Source organism: Chrysemys picta, chromosome 6, assembly GCF_011386835.1.
Source record: "Chrysemys picta bellii isolate R12L10 chromosome 6, ASM1138683v2, whole genome shotgun sequence".
Taxonomy (NCBI): domain Eukaryota; kingdom Metazoa; phylum Chordata; order Testudines; family Emydidae; genus Chrysemys; species Chrysemys picta.
Genome location: NC_088796.1, coordinates 38,962,272 through 38,981,291, shown reverse-complemented (window position 1 = coordinate 38,981,291; position 19,020 = coordinate 38,962,272). Strand labels below are relative to the sequence as shown.

Sequence of the window (19,020 nt, the reverse complement as noted above, 5' to 3'; positions counted from 1 at the left end):
AATGGAAGTCTCTGTCTAGGGAGGGAGAAGGGACAGAGTGAGTGGTCCCAATTGCCCATCAGAAGATCCTGGAAGCTTATGATGCAGGTTCCTTGATCCCACAAATAGGAATATGCAGAGACCACTCAAAGATTTTTAAGTTAAATCATTTAACAAAATTGTTCTAATGTGACATAGTGGTAATGCTGACAAATCAGGTAAGCATGGTCAGTAAAGATTAAATAATTTTGACACAGCGGAGAGAACAAAAACTCCCTTAGCTAGATAACGCATGTTTATTTTGGTATTTTTTAGAGATTTTATGCATCACATTATTATTTATCTAATAAATATACATGTTTTTAAAAACACCCTTTTGTCATATTTCATGCTGTGTCAACCTCTTTATGCTGGACAGAGGTGCTGGTAGATGCCCTAAGCTATCGAGCCTGCGCCTATTCCTCTCCAGGTTGAGCATTTGCCCCCTTTGCTTACATGAGTCCAGAAAGTCTTGACACAAAACCCAATAACACACAGAGGGGTATTCCAACTATTTATATAAAAGAATGTCAGGCAAGGGAATGGGTACAGACCAATGGGCTGGAATACGTCTGGGAAACTTAAGGGAATTCAACAACAGCACAATCCTTCCCCCACCTCCAGAGGTGCCCAAAACCTTCACTAACCTCACCCACCCCGGAGGCCTCTAATCCCACCAGTGGTGCACATGGAGCGGAGATGTGATAGCCTGGTAAGGTATTGGTTCTGTGTCTGCTCAGTCTGGGCCTCCAGCCTGGTGAGGTATGATACTCCCCGGGGGTCTTCACCTTCTCCCAGGACGCACACAAGCCTAAGCGCTCACCAACCGCCCCAGTCCATCACAGTACCGCACCCCAGGCTCTCACACACTTGCCCTGCATGCGGCACAGTCCTCCTTGCTTTCACAGAGCCTGCCCGCAGTACTAAAGCCAAAATTGCCCCTCACTTCCCTGGCTCCTTCCAGCCAACCTGAAATCCTCCGGCTTCTTGCCCCTCTAGGCCACTGAGCCTCCAGGACTTGGCTGCTCACATTTGGGGACCATCTGCTGGTTTTTTACAATGCATTCCTTTGTGCTTTTGATTGTTGATCAATCCAGTATTTAAGTAGTCTCTAAAGGAGTGATACTCAAATCTCAGTGATTCAGGAGCCAAATTAGCGATCAGTATTACTCAAAAAATCCACAGTAATGTGAATTCATTGTTTCATTTACTATTATATATATAAAATTAACCAATTGTAGTTGATAAAATAATAATACCTGGTCAGTTTTTTTAACATACATACATTCAACTACAATTGGTTAATAACATAGTAAAAGCGTCCTGACTGATTAATAACTTAGATTGGTTAATAATTAAATCACACATTATTTTAATATCATGTGCTGCAAAGAGCTGCAGGAGACACATTAAAAAGCCACTTTGCGACTCCCGAGCCTCAGTCTGTGTATCACTGCTCTAAGGGCATGTCTACACACGGCTGCAAGTTCAGCTAAATTAACTGAAGACATGAATCTGAAATGCATTAAAGTCCTGTGTTGATGCTCATAATTCAGAGGTAAAGTGACTTTAGTTCACTTTAGCTTAATTCACTCTTAACTTTCCTGAGTGTCCTGTAGACATGCTTTTAAAGACTAATTAAATACTGAATTGAGGAACAAACAAAAGTAGTATCAAAAGCACAAAGGAATGTCTGAAATCGTGAAATATGACAAGCGGCTGTTTTAAAGAATATATTTATTAGATACATAAATAAGTGATGCATAAAATATAGACATGCACTAAATCTCTAATACTGAACTTAGGCCATGTCTACACTCTAGAGACTATAGTACCACAGCTATGGTACCATAGCTATACCAGCATAACCCCACAGCATAAATGCAACCTACAGCTACAGATGTTGTTCCCATTGTGTAGGAACACCACCTCCCCAAGTGGCGGTAACTAGATCGATAGAAGTTTTAAATATAAACGAGGCCTTTTATATAAAACTGATTACATACTAACTTTTTAAAAATACATCATCAGAATAGTTCCAGTAATTACTCCCCCTACCCATTAAATTTAACATGGCCAAGTAATAAACCAGAGAAAACGTAGGATACTAGAGAACTATAAATAAGTGTCAGTTTAACATTTTCACTTTCTTGCTTTGTGGAATGGAAAGATACAACTGGTCGTTTACCTCTGTTGTCTCTGGCAGGAGTTTCATTCTTAATAGGAGCCACAGTCCGTCGATTCTATAAAGAGAGAAAGCTCTATAATCTGTTCACTTTATCACCTCTTTTGTAAGTAGTAGCCCAATCTCTGCTTACTTTCAGTGAACAGAAGTAATCACAGATATCAGCATGAGCAGTATTGGGGAGGTGGTGCTGCACAGTCCCTCCCAGCAGCACATATGATGAAGAGGATACAGGATGCGAGCTAAATGTATCATTTAATAACCTCCAAAACCTTCTCTAAGACAAAAGGTCCAAATATCATTTTCCTCGAGATATACAAACATTTCACAATAAAGGACACAAGCTATATTTAACAAGTTTAAAGTTGGTTCCAAGCTAAGAAATGCACTCTGTCCCCTTTGTAAGATCATTAAGGTTAATTGCTGATTTCTTCTTTTTCCAGTTCTGCCCTTCAGAAATATCGTAAATTTTTTCATGATGATATGGATTTCTAAAATATTCCTGAATTAGCTTATAATGCACAGAAGTGAAAATTAAACTTAACATTCTTAAACATTACAGGTAAAATACTAATATGAATGAGACGATAGTAATTTCATTGAACATATTACCAACCTTCACAATCTTGTTTACTTTGGCTGAAGGAGTGGGAGGTGGTGGAGTCTCTGGGCTGGGTTCAATATCTTCATCAGGCGCAAGATCTGGGTTAAGTGAGAATATACTCTCCAAATCAATCTGTTAATAAGAAGAAAACAAAAAAAAGACACGCACACTTGTGAGGCTTTTTACATTTACACACAGACAAGCAGACACCTTTAGTGATTTTAGTCCATCATTTGTTTAGCTTTGTAAATGGAGATACTTCGTGTATCCTCAGCTGAAGAAAATTTTTGAACAATTTTGGTTGCCTGAAAATTATATAAATAAAAGAAAGCATCAATAGTTTGGTTCTATTATATTGCAAAAAGGAGTTTTTCTATTCCCAGCTCTGACACGGGCCTACTAGATGACCTTAGGCAAGTCACTTCCCTCTCTCTGTCTCAGTTTCCCATCTGTAAAATGGGGATAATGAGACTGACTGCCAGTGTAAAGAACATTGAGATCTATAATGAAAAGCGCTACATAAGAACTCGGTATTATTATAGAAATGTATACTCAGGAAATAAAATACAGCACCACAGAAACTGATGTCATTTGTTCTATGATGCACATTAAACAATATTTGGAACCACGGAATCACAATTTAATTTAATTAAAACAAAACAAAACAAAAAAACTTTCCAGTAGTTTTACTGTATGAATTAATTCAGGTTCAAGATAAAATATACAGAGTTTAAAGAAAAGAGCATTCCAATTGTCTTTATTCTAGAAAAGTTTTAAAAAAAAAAAAAAAGAGAGAGAGGAGTTCTAAATTATTTAGTGTACCTCTTTGCCTTTAGTGTCTCCATTTTCAATCCATTCAACGGTAACGCTTTCATTATCTTCATTGAGAGATGTTACCATAGCTTGATGTATTCGACCTAGAAGGGAAACATTAGCACTCATTTATTAGCAATTATGGAATTTTCCCTAAAATTATTTTAGTCCCAGTCTGCACCCCAGAAGTTTTGGATCTGATCTTGTAACTTCCCTCACAAAAAGATATGTAAGAAAAGGAAGTAGTTCCAATTTCCCCTAAACGCTTCCAAATAAAATGAACGTAGACAGTTTATTTTATTTCTATCATGGTAGTGCCTAGAGGCCTCACTATGCAGATTTTTATATAAACATAGACAATCCCTGCCTCCAAAAGCTCACAGTGTAAACAGACAACTCACTGAGACCAAAGCTGAGACCAAAAAACTAGCTCCTGACAACCCATTAGTATGCACAGAATCACAGGAGTTAAAAAATAAAAATGTGACTGCTAATTATGCAGGAGAGAACAGGAGACGTGCTATCTGGCAAACTTTCTTGGCTTAGAGGGGTTTCATAGCAGTTCCAGTTTTGTGGTCCTTTCACTGAAAGGATATTACCTGGATGTACTGTATATAGTCAAGATAAACATATGTTTCTGAGAGCTTTTTTGTAGTCTTCTATTGAGTTCCTGAAATAGGCTCAGAGCCTCCTGACCAGCTTTTCTGATGCCCTCGGTTGACAGGGAATGGATAAGCTAGTCATCCAGATAAAATGGAGAGGATTTCATCATTAGCACCACCATCAGATCGGCAATATCAAAGTGCAAGCAACATGAATTGATCATTGTTGGAGAAGCGGAGGTTTTGAGGATATGACTTTGCAAACAGCATGCAAGTCTTCATGAAGTATATTGAGACAGGAAACATTTTATATGGAGACAAGGACTGAAGAATTTTCATCATGAATATTTAGTGTACTACAAATTGGTCAGCTGAGCTTGTAAGGCATACACTCAGCTTGATGGCATTTGTCCCTCTGTAATCTCCCTCTGTAATCGGATAACTTTGAATGTTGCATCATATGAATTCCAAAATTTCAGGGACTATTTAGACATCAATGGCCAGAAGCCTATTGATTTGGGGGGAACTGAAAGAGGAAAATGAGGCACACATGGAGGCCCCGCCATCTCTTTAGTACAGCCACAACTTCAAGCACCTCTGCAATTGCCTGCAGATCAAACTGGGTAATGGCATCCATAATGCCTTTCAGCATGACAATATCCCATCTCATCTCCATGCATTCTCCCAATATAGTTGAACATGTTCAAACCCTGAATAACTTTTCTCCCAGAGAAACAACAATGGTGTGGGTGGAAGAGAGGGCTGTGCACACAGAACCCGTAGCAGGGCGGGAAATGGGGAGCACACAGAACCCCTTGCAGGGGGGAGATTGAGGGACCATGGTATGGGTGTGAAGGTAGGGGGGATAGGGAGCATTTGGCAGGGGGAAAAGAGACCCTACCATGGGAAGAGAATGTGGGAGGGAAGAATGGCAGGCGCACACAACCTCTGGTGAGGGATACTGGGGGATTCTGCTCTGGGAGCAGGGGGTATACTGAGCCCCTACCATGTGGGGGAAAGGGTGAAATAGAGGACTGACACAGAGCCCCTGACATGGAGGGAACAATAGGAAGGAAGGAGGGAAGAAGAAATGGGTTTGCACAGAGCCACTGGCATGAGGGGGAGATGGCAGACCCTGGTATGGGAGGAGGGAGAATAGGCAGTACACAGAAGCTCTGGCAGAAGAAATTGTAGGGAGTCCCTGAAATAGAGGGGAAATGGAGGAATGCACAAAGCCCCTGGTGGGTGCAATGGCTAGAGATCCACTTCTTCCAGATACCGCCTCCCGCCCCCACCCCTCTATTTCTGAGAGAAGTCAATGGAAGGTAAATGGTAGAATAGACCCAGCCAAGCCTTATAAAACATATCCTCCAAGGGAGATTAAAGACAAAGATTCAGCACATAGGATCTTCCATGTTAGATCTTCTACACAGGAAAGCTTTTTTTCTGGCATAAACTCCCTTGCATCCACACACAGTTCTTTTTTTGATTTATTCGGCGTCCTCTCCTGCTTTAATTCATCTTTCTGGAAGCAACATAACTTTGTTACCGAATGAGTTATACCAGTAAAAAGTTTGTGTGGATACATTCCCATTTCAGATTGATAACACCACTTTAGGCAGTTGTCTTACTGCCAAGCCATACGGCATTGATTTACACATGGACCAACCTGTCTGTTTACCTGTGTGCCTCCACTGCTCAAGGGGTCATCTTGACTGCTATCACCTCCTTTTTTTAAATGCTGGCACACATGTAGGTGCACTCATTTGCAATTTCAGTTTATGACAAGTACACATACCCACAGTCCATCATTGTAGTCAGGCACTATGCTTCCATGTGGTCCAATCCAGAAATCCAGGACTCCCTTGCCCTCAGGGGGACAAGGGCATGTCCAGTCCCATCTTTATGGGAGCCATCAGAGTGTGACAATCTATGGGCAGCTATGGAGCAAGTGCAGAAGAAGACTCCCGGGACATGGCCTAATGCAACACCCAAGCTAAGGAACTCCAGCAGAATTATGAAAACACAAGGGACAAAAACAAGATCTCTGGTAACACTCCCAGCAACGTGCATAGTACGAGGAGCTGGCCTGACTTTTGTGAGGAAGACCACCACAGAACCCTGCTGTGCAGTGGACAGTTTCAAAGTTTCAAAGGCACCCAGCTGACCACAGACCCTGGCAAGGAGGAGATTTCCCCAAACAGCCACAATCTCTTCAGCACACCTAACTCCAAGCCAGACACTTAGGCAGAGGTAGCACTGGAGATGACTTCTGAGAGCCAGGCAGCAGCTCAGCCTGACTATCCTGCAGAGGGGACCTCAACCATAAGCATTATGTGCTGTATTATAATAAACTGTCTGAATACTGACTGCATAGAGGGATTTAAACAACTTGGTTCCTGATACCACCTGGGAGGTGCTGAGTTGAGAATGAGAGCGGACGCAGGCCTCTTTCCACCTGCTCTCCGTCCCACCCATACCCCCAAATGGCATCAGCTCCAGAAGCTCAGAAGGGTTTCTCTCCCTGTATGTCAAATCCCACAACTATGGAATAAGTGTGCCATCCCTCACCCCCTTTCCCATTCTCCATGATGCTCCCTCTCCCTCCTGGCCAATAGCAGGTCTCTCTACCCCCACCCCCTGCTCAAGATGGTGGCACCCTGTGGGCTAAAAAATACCAAATATATTGTCTGGCAGGCATGTTTACTGTCACAGCAGATAAAGAAAGAGAAAAGGCAACAGAAAAAGTAATTTGGCTGACAGTCTGATCAGTGCCCTGAGCTTTTAGCTACCTTTACATTTACAACATGCACTGGATTATGAGGAAAATTGCCCAAATGGGGCTACAGAGATACTCTCAATGCACTGAGCGTATAAGGCATTGGTGACTACACAAGTTACGGAAGCCCATGGTCATTTTCAGTCAGATCCTCAGGATCGTTAAGCCCTTTGCAGCAAAATGGGTTCAGAACACTCATTGAAGAAGTCTACCTCTTTTATAGCGCACTTTGTGCTGATCTATAGGTGTTATAAAACAGAATTCAAGGCAAAGGCAGTGCTCTATTTTGGCACACCCATTGCAAAGCAACGAGTCCTTGCAGCTGCCCATATAGGTGGCATTTCCCTTCCACTCCTGCACCGGCTGAGGGGCACCATCCTCATAAACAACAGCACTCCCCATCTTCCCAGTTTTCCCACTGCCTTTTTTAATAGAATCTTCTCCATCTCTTGGGGACACCTCACAGGATAACATCCTGCAGTGTAAAGACAGCCTACAGATGTAACATGCAGTTAACAACCTGCCTCTTGGGACACACACCCCCACCCTCATACCTCCAGCTCTATACACCCAGCATTAGTACAGGGGGCTTGTGTAAGGGGAAATAAGTTGGAAAAGACGGTTACTCACCGTTGTAACTGTTGTTCTTCGAGATGTGTTGCTCATATCCATTCCATTAGGTGTGTGCGCGCCGCGTGCACGATCGTCGGAAGATTTTTACCCTAGCAACACCGGCGGGTCGGCTGTGGAGCCCCCTAGAGTGGCGCCTTCATGGCGCTGAATATATACCCCAGCCGACCCGGCGCCCCCTCAGTTCCTTCTTGCCGGCTACTCCGACAGTGGGGACGGAGGGCGGGTTTGGAATGGATATGAGCAACACATCTCGAAGAACAACAGTTACAACGGTGAGTAACCGTCTTTTCTTCTTCGAGTGCTTGCTCATATCCATTCCATTAGGTGACTCCCAAGCCCAACTTAGGCGGTGGGGTCGGAGTGAGACATTGCTGTGTGCAAAACTGCTGATCCGAAGGCAGCATCGTCCCTGGACTGCTGCACTAGTGCATAGTGAGCTGTAAACGTGTGGACTGACGACCAAACCGCAGCTCTACAAATGTCCTGGATCGGAACTTGCGCCAGGAAAGCCGTCGAGGAAGCTTGGGCCCTCGTGGAGTGAGCGGTGAGGTGTGGTACTGAGACACCTGCCAGGTCGTAGCAAGTCCGGATGCAAGACGTAATCCAGGAGGATAGGCGTTGTGAGGAGACCGGTGAGCCTTTCATTCGGTCGGACCACTGCAACGAAGAGTTGCGTCGTCTTTCTAAAGTGCTTTGTGCGGTCAATATAGAAGGCCAGGGCCCTTCGCACGTCCAGGGAATGCAAACGTTGATCCTGGCGAGTAGCATGTGGTTTAGGGTGAAAAACCGGGAGAAATATATCCTGGTTGATATGAAATGGAGAAACCACTTTAGGGAGAAAGGGCAGGATGTGGACGAAGCTGCACTTTATCCTTGTGGAAAACTGTGTAAGGGGCTCGGATGTAAGCGCCCTGAGTTCAGAAACGCGCCTTGCTGAGGTGATGGCTACGAGGAAGGCTGTCTTCCAGGACAGGTACAGAAGTGAACAGGTGGCCAGTGGCTCGAATGGAGGACCTGTGAGCTTGGAGAGAACCAGGTTGAGGTCCCACGTCGGAACGGGGGTGACGTTGTTGTGGGTACATCCGGTCTAAGCCCTTGAGGAATCTAACGACCATCGGGTTAGAGAATACCGAGGACGCGAGTTCCCCTGGATGGAAGGCCGATATAGCGGCCAGGTGAACTCTAATTGAAGATATCGCCAACCCTTGCTGTTTTAGGGAGAGGAGATATCCAAAATGAGAGGGATAGGTGCGTGCAACGGGGACGTGGCTCGCTGTTCGCACCAACAGGAGAACCGCTTCCACTTGGCCAAGTATGTGGTCCGTGTTGAGGGCTTCCTACTGCTCAGCAGAATCTGTTGGACAGAGTGAGAACACTGTTGCTCTGCTGGGTGAACCATGAGCAGCCACGCCGTGAGGTGGAGTGATTGCAGGTCGGGGTGACGCAGCCGGCCGTGGTTCTGCGTGATGAGATCCGGATACAACGGAAGCGGGATCGGTGTCCGAACCGAGAGTTTCCAACAGCGTGGTGTACCAATGTTGTCTCGGCCACGCTGGAGCGATCAGAATTACCTGTGCCTGGTCTCTGCGCAATTTGAGCAGTACCTTGTGGACCAGAGGAAACGGAGGGAAGGCATAAAACAGGTGGTCTTTCCAGGGAAGGAGAAACGCATCCGAGAGGGAGCCCGGAGCTCGACCTTGCAGGGAGCAGAACACGTGGCACTTCCTGTTGTCTCGAGATGCAAACAGGTCTATGTGGGGAAACCCCCCACTTCTGGAAGACGGAATGTATAATGTCCGGACGGATAGACCACTCGTGCGTTTGAAAGGACCTGCTGAGCCGGTCCGCCAGAGTGTTCTGGACTCCAGGGAGGAACGATGCCGTGAGATGGATTGAGTGGGCGATGCAGAAGTCCACAGGCGAATGCCTCTTGGCATAGATTGACGAACGTGCTCCTCCTTGCTTGTTGATGTAAAACATGGCCGTGGTGTTGTCGGTGAGAACTAACACACAGCGGCCACGTAGGAGATTGAGAAATGCCTGGCACGCCAGGCGCACCGCCATCAGTTCCCGAACATTGATGTGTAGGGCTAGCTGAGGTGCAGTCCACAGGCCCTGGGTATGGTGCCTCGTTGAGATGGGCGCCCCAACCCAGAGATGAAGCGTCTGTGACCAGGTGCAGAGAGGGTTGTGGGGCGTGAAACGGCATCCCCTCGCAAACCACATTGTGATCTAGCCACCATGTGAGGGAGGTCAGGACCGAGTTCGGGATTGTGACCACCATATTCAGGCTGTCCCGATGTGGGCGGTATATTGATGACACCCAGGTCTGGAGTGGGCGAAGCCGAAGTCTGGCATGCCTGGTTACGTACGTGCATGAAGCCATGTGACCCAGGAGGTAAGGCACGACCTCACCGTGGTAGTTGGGAAGGGCCTTGAGTCCCTGGATGAGGCTCGTGATGGTGCAAAAGCGATTGTCTGGCAGGACGGCTTGTGCGCGTCTGGAGTCTAGAACCGCACCGATGAATTCTATTCTCTGGGTAGGGTTCTAGAGTGGATTTGTCCTTGTTGAGTAGGATACCCAACTTGTGTTGAATGTGCGCACTATTATGTGGACGTGAGCGCGAACTTGTTCCTTGGTACGACCGCGTACCAGCCAGTCGTCTAGGTACGGGAACACCTGTATCCCTTGCCGACGAAGGTACGCTGCCACAACAGCCATACATTTCGTGAACACTCTTGGGGCCGAGGATAGGCCGAAGGGAAGGACTGCAAATTGATAGTGCACTTTGCTTACTAGGAATCGCAGGAAGCGTCTGTGAGGCGGGTAAATTGCGATGTGAAAGTATGCGTCTTTCATGTCGAGGGCGGCAAACCAGTCTCCAGGATCGAGGGAAGGGATAATGGCCCCCAGAGAGACCATGCGGAACTTCAACTTTACTACGAATTTGTTGAGTCCGCGCAAGTCCAAGATGGGTCGCAGACCTCCTTTGGACTTGGGGATGAGGAAATAACGGGAGTAGAATCCCCTGCCCCTTAATTCCACTGGAACCTCCTCTATGGCCCCCATAGCGAGGAGCGTAGAAACTTCCTGTATAAGAAGTTGCTCGTGAGAAGGGTCCCTGAAGAGGGACGGGGAAGGGGGGGAGGAGGGGGGGATAGAAGAAAACTGGATAGCGTATCCCCTCTCCACCGTGCGGAGGACCCAACGGTCCGAAGTTATAAGGGACCAAGCACGGTGGAAGTGGGAGAGGCGATCCCGAAAGGAGGGGGCTGGATCCTGGGGGATGACTGGGGCGCCGTCCTCGACCGCACCTTCAAAAGTTCTGCCTGGGGCCTGAAGGTGGTCGAGGTGGCCCTTGGTTCTGGCCGGGTTGAGGGCCGGTCCACCTTCTTCTACCACCTCGCCCTCGCCTCCGGGCCGAGTCTTGTCTCTGACGAGGCGGGGGGGGGTAGAAGCGCTGAGGTTGCGGCCTAAATGGCCTGCGCTGGGGGCCCACAACATGCATCCCCAGGGAGCGCATGATTGTTCTCGAGTCCTTGAGGCTCTGCAGGCGGGAGTCCGTCTTATCTGAGAACAATCCATGCCCCTCAAAAGGCAGATCTTGTAGGGTTTGCTGCAGCTCCGGAGGCAAACCCGAAACCTGAAGCCAGGAGATCCTGCGCATAGCGATGCCCGAAGCCAGGGTCCTCGCCGCTGAGTCTGCAATGTCCAAGGAGGCCTGCAAGGAGGTCCGAGCCACCTTCTTGCCCTCCTCTACCATGGCTCCAAACTCTTCCCTGGACTCTTGGGGAATCAACTCCTTAAACTTCCCCATAGAGTTCCAGGAGTTGAAATTGTAGCGGCTCAGTAACGCCTGTTGGTTCGCCGCTCTCAGTTGTAGCCCTCCGGCTGAGTAGACCTTACGGCCAAACAGGTCGAGCCGCTTAGCCTCTTTTGATTTAGGCGCTGCAGCCTGCTGGCCGTGGCGCTCTCGTGCATTCACTGATTCCACCACCAGTGAGCACGGTTGGGGGTGGGTGTACAAGTACCCATAGTCCTTAGAGGGGACAAAGTATTTTCTTTCCACCCCTCTCGCTGTGGGTGGAATGGAGGCAGGAGTTTGCCATATCGTATCCGCATTCGATTGGATCGTGCGGATCAGAGGTAACGCCACCCTCGATGGGGCATCTGCTCCAAGGATGTTCACGATCGGGTCGTGCACCTCCACTATCTCCTCCGCCTGCAGGTCCATATTACGGGCCATCCTACGCAGGAGATCCTGGTGAGCCCGAAGATCTATCGGAGGGGGACCCGTACATGAAGTGCCCGCCACTGCCTCGTCCGGAGAGGAGGAAGAGGATGCCTCCGGTGGTACCGGATCCAAGGGGGGGTCCTGATCCCCTTGCTCTTGGGCCGGGGCATCACCTGCACTTGGGTCCCTGGTGTCGGGTGGCGTGGACACCGAAGCCTCCATGCCTCCTGGCGGAGGCCGAGAGATGGTGGATTCTGGGGCCCTTCTAACCGAGTGACCCGAGCGAGAGGTCGATGGTATTGGAGCCCCTTGTTCTTGGTGGTATGCCCACGGGGTCCAAAACGACCAGTGAGATGGTCCATGAGATTGGTCCTCTGCCATCTCCTGCCAGTGGCCGAAATTTTGTTCATCGGCGCGCCCTTGAGGGGGGTATGCCGATCTCGACAAGTCCTCCGAGGAGCGAGACACCGATCTAGACGGCCATGGCGGTGCCGAGAGAGATGAAACCATCCCGGTGGGCTGCGGTGCCGCACGGTGCCGGTCCGGAGATGATCTATCTCCGCGCGGTGCCGGCGATCGGTGCCGGGACCGCGACCGGTGCCGATGACCTCGTCGGTGCCGGGAGTCGGATCTGGACCTCGACGAGGACCTGGAGTATGCCCGGTGCCGGGAGCGACCCCTCGACGTCGAGCGCCGACCGTAGCGGTGCCGAGAACTACGTCTCGACGTTGATCGGTGCCGACGATCATAGCGGTGCCGAGACGTGGAGCGGTGCCGCGAAGTAGATCTTGGCCGCGAGTACGACCGGTGCCGAGACGATATTCGGCGCCGGGACTGCGAGCGGCGTGGGGACCTGCTTCGGGACCTGGACCGGTGCCGAGGTTCCAGCCCCTGTGATGGTGGGCGCATCAAAGCAGGTTTCCCCCTCGACTGGACCGGGCGAGTCAACGGTGCAGTCGGTGCCGGTGGCTGAGGCGGTGCCGGCTCCGTGAGAGCTATTAAGTCTCTCGCCGCCGCGAAGGTCTCTGGAGTCGACGGGAGGCACTGTATCACCGCCGGCCTGGGGGGAGACGCTATTTGCACCGGACTCAACGGCCTCGGCGCCGGAGTCGACGGTGCCGGAGGCAACTGTTTCCGTTGCTCCACCGGTGGACGCGGCTCTACCCCCGACACTGGGGGAGCTGGCGTCTTCGGCACTGATGTCCCCGTCTTATGGGCTTTTTTATGCCCTGGGGATAAGGACCGGCGCCGAGGCACTTGCTGTGTCTGCGGTGCCGACGAGGTCCGGTGCCGGGGAGGCTTGTCTGACGCCACTCGCGTGGTCGTCGCAGCCGGTGCCGCCGGGGCACTGCGCACCGAGGTGCTAGGTGCCGGGGCCTTGCTCGTGGAAGGAGCGTCCGGGCTAAGAGCCGCCTCCATCAGAAGTTGCCTGAGCCGAAAGTCCCGCTCCTTCTTCGTTCTCGGACGAAAGGCCTTACAGATTTTACACTTGTCTGTCTGGTGTGACTCTCCCAGGCACTTCAGACAAGATTCGTGCGGGTCGCTCGTGGGCATAGGTTTAGCGCAGGAGGCGCACAGCTTGAAGCCGGGAGCGTTGGGCATGAGCCCGGCCCCGCGGCCGGGGGAGAAAGGGGGGAGACGACCCCCTTAACCCCCTGGACTATTTAGAACAACTTTACAACTACTTAACTAACTTACAACAAACTCTAAGACTATAACTATAACTACAACTATGATACAACAAGAAAAGCTAGGGAAAGTGGAGAACAGCTAAGCAGCGCTCCACAGTTCCAACGACCGTCAGGGGCGGTAAGAAGGAACTGAGGGGGCGCCGGGTCGGCTGGGGTATATATTCAGCGCCATGAAGGCGCCACTCTAGGGGGCTCCACAGCCGACCCGCCGGTGTTGCTAGGGTAAAAATCTTCCGACGATCGTGCACGCGGCGCGCACACACCTAATGGAATGGATATGAGCAAGCACTCGAAGAAGAAAGTGTCTTACCATCTTCAAGTGCACCCAGAACTGGAAGAGCAGAGGGGAAAGGAATTCTGAAACTGACGGGGGAGTGATATTCTATCACTGTTAGTAGGGAGACTAGTATAGAACAGTTACTACTTGTCCTGTTTCTCTGTTCTGTTAGCATCTGATACGCTGCAGCCCACACAGGGGCATTATCAGTTGCTCAACAACCAGCAAACCTGTGAGGGAAAAGAAACAGGACAAGGGAGGACTTGTTGCTGATTTCGTCACAGAATCTCAACAGAGACTGAATAAGACAGTGAAGCAAAGATTTTATGCTCCAGGATAAAAATGAAAGAACAGGGATAAATCTAGGGAACACATGGACAGAGAAGAGGACATCCAGGAAAAGATATCAGACATACGGCAGAAACAGACCAACTTACTGGAGAACACTGTTATACTTTGCATGACATGGCTAGGTTGGGGTACTGTACGTGAGCAGTCTGCCAAGAACACAATACTGAGAAACCCCTTTCACTTCCCCCAACTACAAGGACAGGCCTTTCCCATGCCATTCTACCCCCACAAGACAAAAACAACAACTACAAGCCTGTACATTTTTACACATTGTGCCTCCCCTGCCCCAAAGATGAGTGCACTCAGCAATTTAGGCACGTCTGCCCCATTTCCACTGGTTTAAAATTTGCACTGTGTTCTCTCTATTGTTAAATCAATTTAAAAAAATCGGGGGGGGGGGGCTGGTTTGATTTTTTTATTTTATTTTATTTAAAAGCATTGCTGACTAATTTCATTGAGGTACAATTCCCCGTAATAACATGCATTCCTAGTAAAACAGCTTTACAAATCATATAAATTTCCTTCCCTGACTCCGCAGCTACAATGCTGGTCCCCTGACTAGTTGGGAAAATTTGTAGAGGCACCCAGTCTGGCTGTTCAGAAAGCCCTGGAAGTCTCTCCACCTGTGCCTCCCAGCTCTCAGTGAAGCTCTCTCCCTTGCTCTCACAGATGTTGTGCAAAATACAGAGAGCAGTTATAACATGAGACAGATATTTCTCAGAAGTATCCAGCCTTTTTATGAGTCACCTCCCCCTTCCCTTCAGTCTACTAAATGCACACTCCATTGTCATTCTGCAGCTACTCAGTGTATAGTTAAACAGCTACTTTCTTCTATCCAAGTGTCCACTAAAAGGCTTCATAAGCCAAGGAAGGAGAGTTTGATAAGCAGAGTCTCCCAGGATGACTGAAGGAATCACAACACTATTAATTGTCCACAGTAGTACTGAGAGCATAAGTAAAAATTTTCATTGCCTAAAACTGGTGTGATCCCGGGATCATGGAACTCTCCAGACCACCCCATGTTAATATCTCAACCTACCATGGTAATCAACTAGATCAGGGGTAGGCAACCTTTCAGAAGTGGTGTGCCGAGTCTTCATTTATTCACTTTAATTTAAGGTTTCGCGTGCCGGTAATACATTTTAACATATAATACAGACTTACAGAGAGAGACCTTCTAAAAAATAACTAAACTATTGTTGTATGTAAAGTAAACAAGGTTTTCAAAATGTTTAAGAAGCTGCATTTAAAATTAAATTAAAATGCTGATCTTACGCCACCAGCCTGCTCAGCCCGCTGCCAGCCTGGGGTTTTGTTCACCTAGGCTGGCAGCAGGCTGAGCGGGGCCTGCGGCCAGGACGCCGGCTGGCAAGGGGCCGGCAGCCGGGACCCCAGACCTGGGGGGGGGAGGTTCAGGGGTCAGGGCAGAGGGCTGGGGGTGTGCAGGGCAGAAGGCTGGGTGTGGGGGGGGGGGAGAAACGGGGTCCGTGCAGAGGGCTGGGTGTGGGGTTCAGGGGTCCGTGCAGAGGGCTGGGTGTGGGGGGGGTTCAGGGGTCAGGACAGAGGGCAGTGGGGGTGTGGGGGGGTTCATGGATCCGGGCAGAAGGCTGGGTGGGGGTCAGGGCAGAGGGCTGGGGGTGTGTGGAGGTGCAGGGCAGAAGGCTGGGTGTGTGGGGAGGGTTCAGGGGTCAGGGCAGAGGGCTAGGGTGCTCGGTTCGTGGGGATGCTCCCAGCCCCCTGCCCTGAGTGGCTCATGGCAGGGGGCTGGAAGGGATATGCCCTGTTCCACCCCTTTCCCCAAGGCCCCGTCCCTACCTCTTCTCTGCCTCCTCTATGGAGCAGCGAGAATGCTGCCACTCATCCCCCTCCCCCTCGCAAGGGCCATCAGCTGACCAGCGCAGGGAAGGAGAGGAGGAGGGGCAGGAAAGCACCATGCTGGGGGAAGAAGCGGGGGAGGGGGAAAGCTTGGCTGTCGCAGGACCAAGCTTCTGCTTCCTGCCTCCACAGGGGAGAGCGGTGGGCGGGGGTCTGAGTGGGGCTGGGGGCCGGGACCTCGGCAGGCAACAGGGTACCACTCAAAATCAGCTTGCGTGCCGTGTTTGGCACGCGTGCCGTAGGTTGCCGACCCCTGAACTAGATCTTGCATCATCATAGAGAAATACCTTTTTCTGTTCATGAACTCTGAAGCCTACTTTTCGAGGATGGAGAAGGGTTGCAAAATAAAAGGGGCCCAATGATCTGGATACAATTCAGGAACCCTAACTGTGCAAATCTATCAATCTCCTGTGCACCTTCTTAATACTAGCACAAACCTGCATGACAGCAGCCCTTACAGTTGACCTGCCATCACTGAACTGCTTAGCTACTGACTGACAACAATTGGGGATGGCAAGCTTCTAGATGGCCATGGCCACATGCTTCTCTGTACTGAGGGGAATTCTCATGTTGGTGTTCTGCCACTCTAGTGTGTGCTCTACGCAGATCTCTAGGAATGCAGCCTTCTGTACCCTGAAGTTCTGCGGCTGCTGCTGGTCATCCAAACTCCCACTATTTTGTCCCACCAATGTTGGTTGACCAAGCCTAGAAGCAGCACTCCACCAAGTAAAGCCATTCCAGGAAAAGATCATGCAAAAGTTAAATGCTCAATTTCATCCTCCTTCTCCTCCAGTAGTATTCACATGGCTTCTGGGAGACTATACTCGTAGCTAGCTGTCTCCCAACTCATGCAGCCAGACTGTCATAGAATCATAGAATATTAGGGCTGGAAGAGACCTCAGGAGGTGATCTAATCCAATCCCCTGCTCAAAGCAGGACCAACCCCAACTAACTCATCCCAGCCAGGACTCTGTCAAGCCGGGCCTTAAAAACCTCTAAGGATGGAGATTCCACTGCCTCCCTAGGTAACCCATTCCAGTGCTTCACCACCCTCCTAGTGAAATAGTGTTTCCTAATATCCAACTTAGACCTCCCCCAATGCAACTTGAGACCATTGCTCCTTGTTCTGTCATCTGTCACCACTGAGAAAAGACGGTTACTCACCGTTGTAACTGTTGTTCTTCGAGATGTGTTGCTCATATCCATTCCATTAGGTGTGCGCGCGCCGCGTGCACGATCGTCGGAGAATTTTCTACCCTAGCAACACCGGCGGGTCGGCTGTGGAGCCCCCTAGAGTGGCGCCTTCATGGCGCTGAATATATACCCCAGCCGACCCGGCGCCCCCTCAGTTCCTTCTTACCGCCCCTGACGGTCGTTGGAACTGTGGAGCGCGGCATAGCTGTTCTCCACTCTCCCTAGCTTATTTAGTCATTCACAGTTATAGTTATAGTTCTAGTTGTTTATAGTTAAGTAGTTGGTTTTTTCACTTGTTACTAGTTGTTATATAGTTCAAGGGGATTAAGGGGGTTGTCTCCCCCTTTTTCCCCCGGCCGCGTGGCCGGGCTCATGCGAAAAGGCTCCCGGCTTCAAGCAGTGCGCCTCCTGCGCTAAGCCTATGCCAACGAGCGACCCGCACGACTCCTGTCTGAAGTTCTGTCATCTGTCACCACTGAGAACAACCTAGCTCCATCCTCCTTGGAACCCCCCCACCCCCTTCAGGTAGTTGAAGGCTGCTATCAAATACCCTCTCATTCTTCTCTCCTGCAGACTAAATAACCCCAGTTCCCTCAGCCTCTCCTCGTAAGTCATGTGCCCCAGCCCCATAATCATTTTCGTTGCACTCCGCTGGACTCTCTCCAATTTCTCCACATCCTTTCTGTAGTGGGGGGACCAAAACTGGACGCAATACTCCAGGTGTGGCCTCACCAGTGCCGCATAGAGGGGAATAACCACTTACCTTGATCTGCTGGCAATGCTCCTACTAATACAGCCCAATATGCCGTTGGCCTTCTTGGCAACAAGGGTACACTGCTGACTTATATCCAGCTTCTCGTTCACTGTAATCCCCAGGTCCTTTTCTGCAGAACTGCTGCTTAGCCAGTCGGTCCCCAGCCTGTAGCAGTGCATGGGATTCTTCCTTTACAAGTGCAGGACTCTGCACTTGCCCTTGTTGAACTTCATCAGATTTCTTTTGGTCCAATCCTCCAATTTGTCTAGGTCACTCTGTACCCTATCCCTACCCTCCAGCATATCTACCTCTTCCCCCAGCTTAGTGTCATCTGTGAACTTGCTGAGGGTGCAATTCATCCCATCATCCAGATCATTAATAAAGATATTGAACAAAATTGGCCCCAGGACTGACCCCTGGGGCACTCCACTTGATACCGGCTGCCAACTAGACATCAAGCCATTGATCACTACCCGTTGAGCCAGACAATCTAGCCAGCTTTCTATCTACCTTATAGTCCATTCATCCAATCTTGCTGGCAAGAATATTGTGGGAAATGGTATCAAAAGCTTTGCTAACGTCAAGATATATCACATCCACTGCTTTCCCGATATCCATAGAGCCTGTTTTCTCATCATAGAAGGCAATCAGGTTGGTCAGGCATGACTTGCCCTTGGTGAATCCATGTTGACTGTTCCTGGTCACCTTCCTCTCCTCCAAGTGCTTCAAAATGGATTCCTTGAGGACCTGCTCCATGATTTTGCCAGGGACTGAAGTGAGGCTGACCGGTCTGTAGTTCCCGGGTTCTCTTTCTTCCCTTTTTTAATGTAGGCACTATATTTGCCTTTTTCCAATCGTCCAGGACCTCTCCCGATCACCCTGATCAGTATCTCTGGAGCCCACTGTTTGTATTAATGGTTGTCAATATTGTGGCACTCAGCAGTACTTCCTGCATGTTGCCTTACAGAAGTTTAAAAATGGTACTTAACCGCTAAAACTGGATAAATGT

At 49.4% G+C, this 19,020-nt stretch overlaps 1 protein-coding gene across 11 annotated transcripts in view; it reads right to left on the bottom strand.

The window, feature by feature from the left end:
- The window catches only part of KIF2A (kinesin family member 2A), a 92,569-nt gene that overhangs the window by 49,163 nt on the left and 24,386 nt on the right, over positions 1–19,020 (bottom strand). For all 11 annotated transcript variants that reach the window (XM_065599029.1, XM_065599022.1, XM_065599025.1 and 8 more), the window contains 3 exons: positions 3,630–3,724; positions 2,820–2,939; positions 2,207–2,261 (listed from right to left, as the gene is read on the bottom strand). In XM_065599029.1, coding sequence (XP_065455101.1) covers positions 2,207–2,261; positions 2,820–2,939; positions 3,630–3,707 — 253 coding nt within the window. In that variant the 5' untranslated portion in view covers positions 3,708–3,724. Of the gene's footprint in view, positions 1–2,206; positions 2,262–2,819; positions 2,940–3,629; positions 3,725–19,020 lie in introns of those variants that run through there.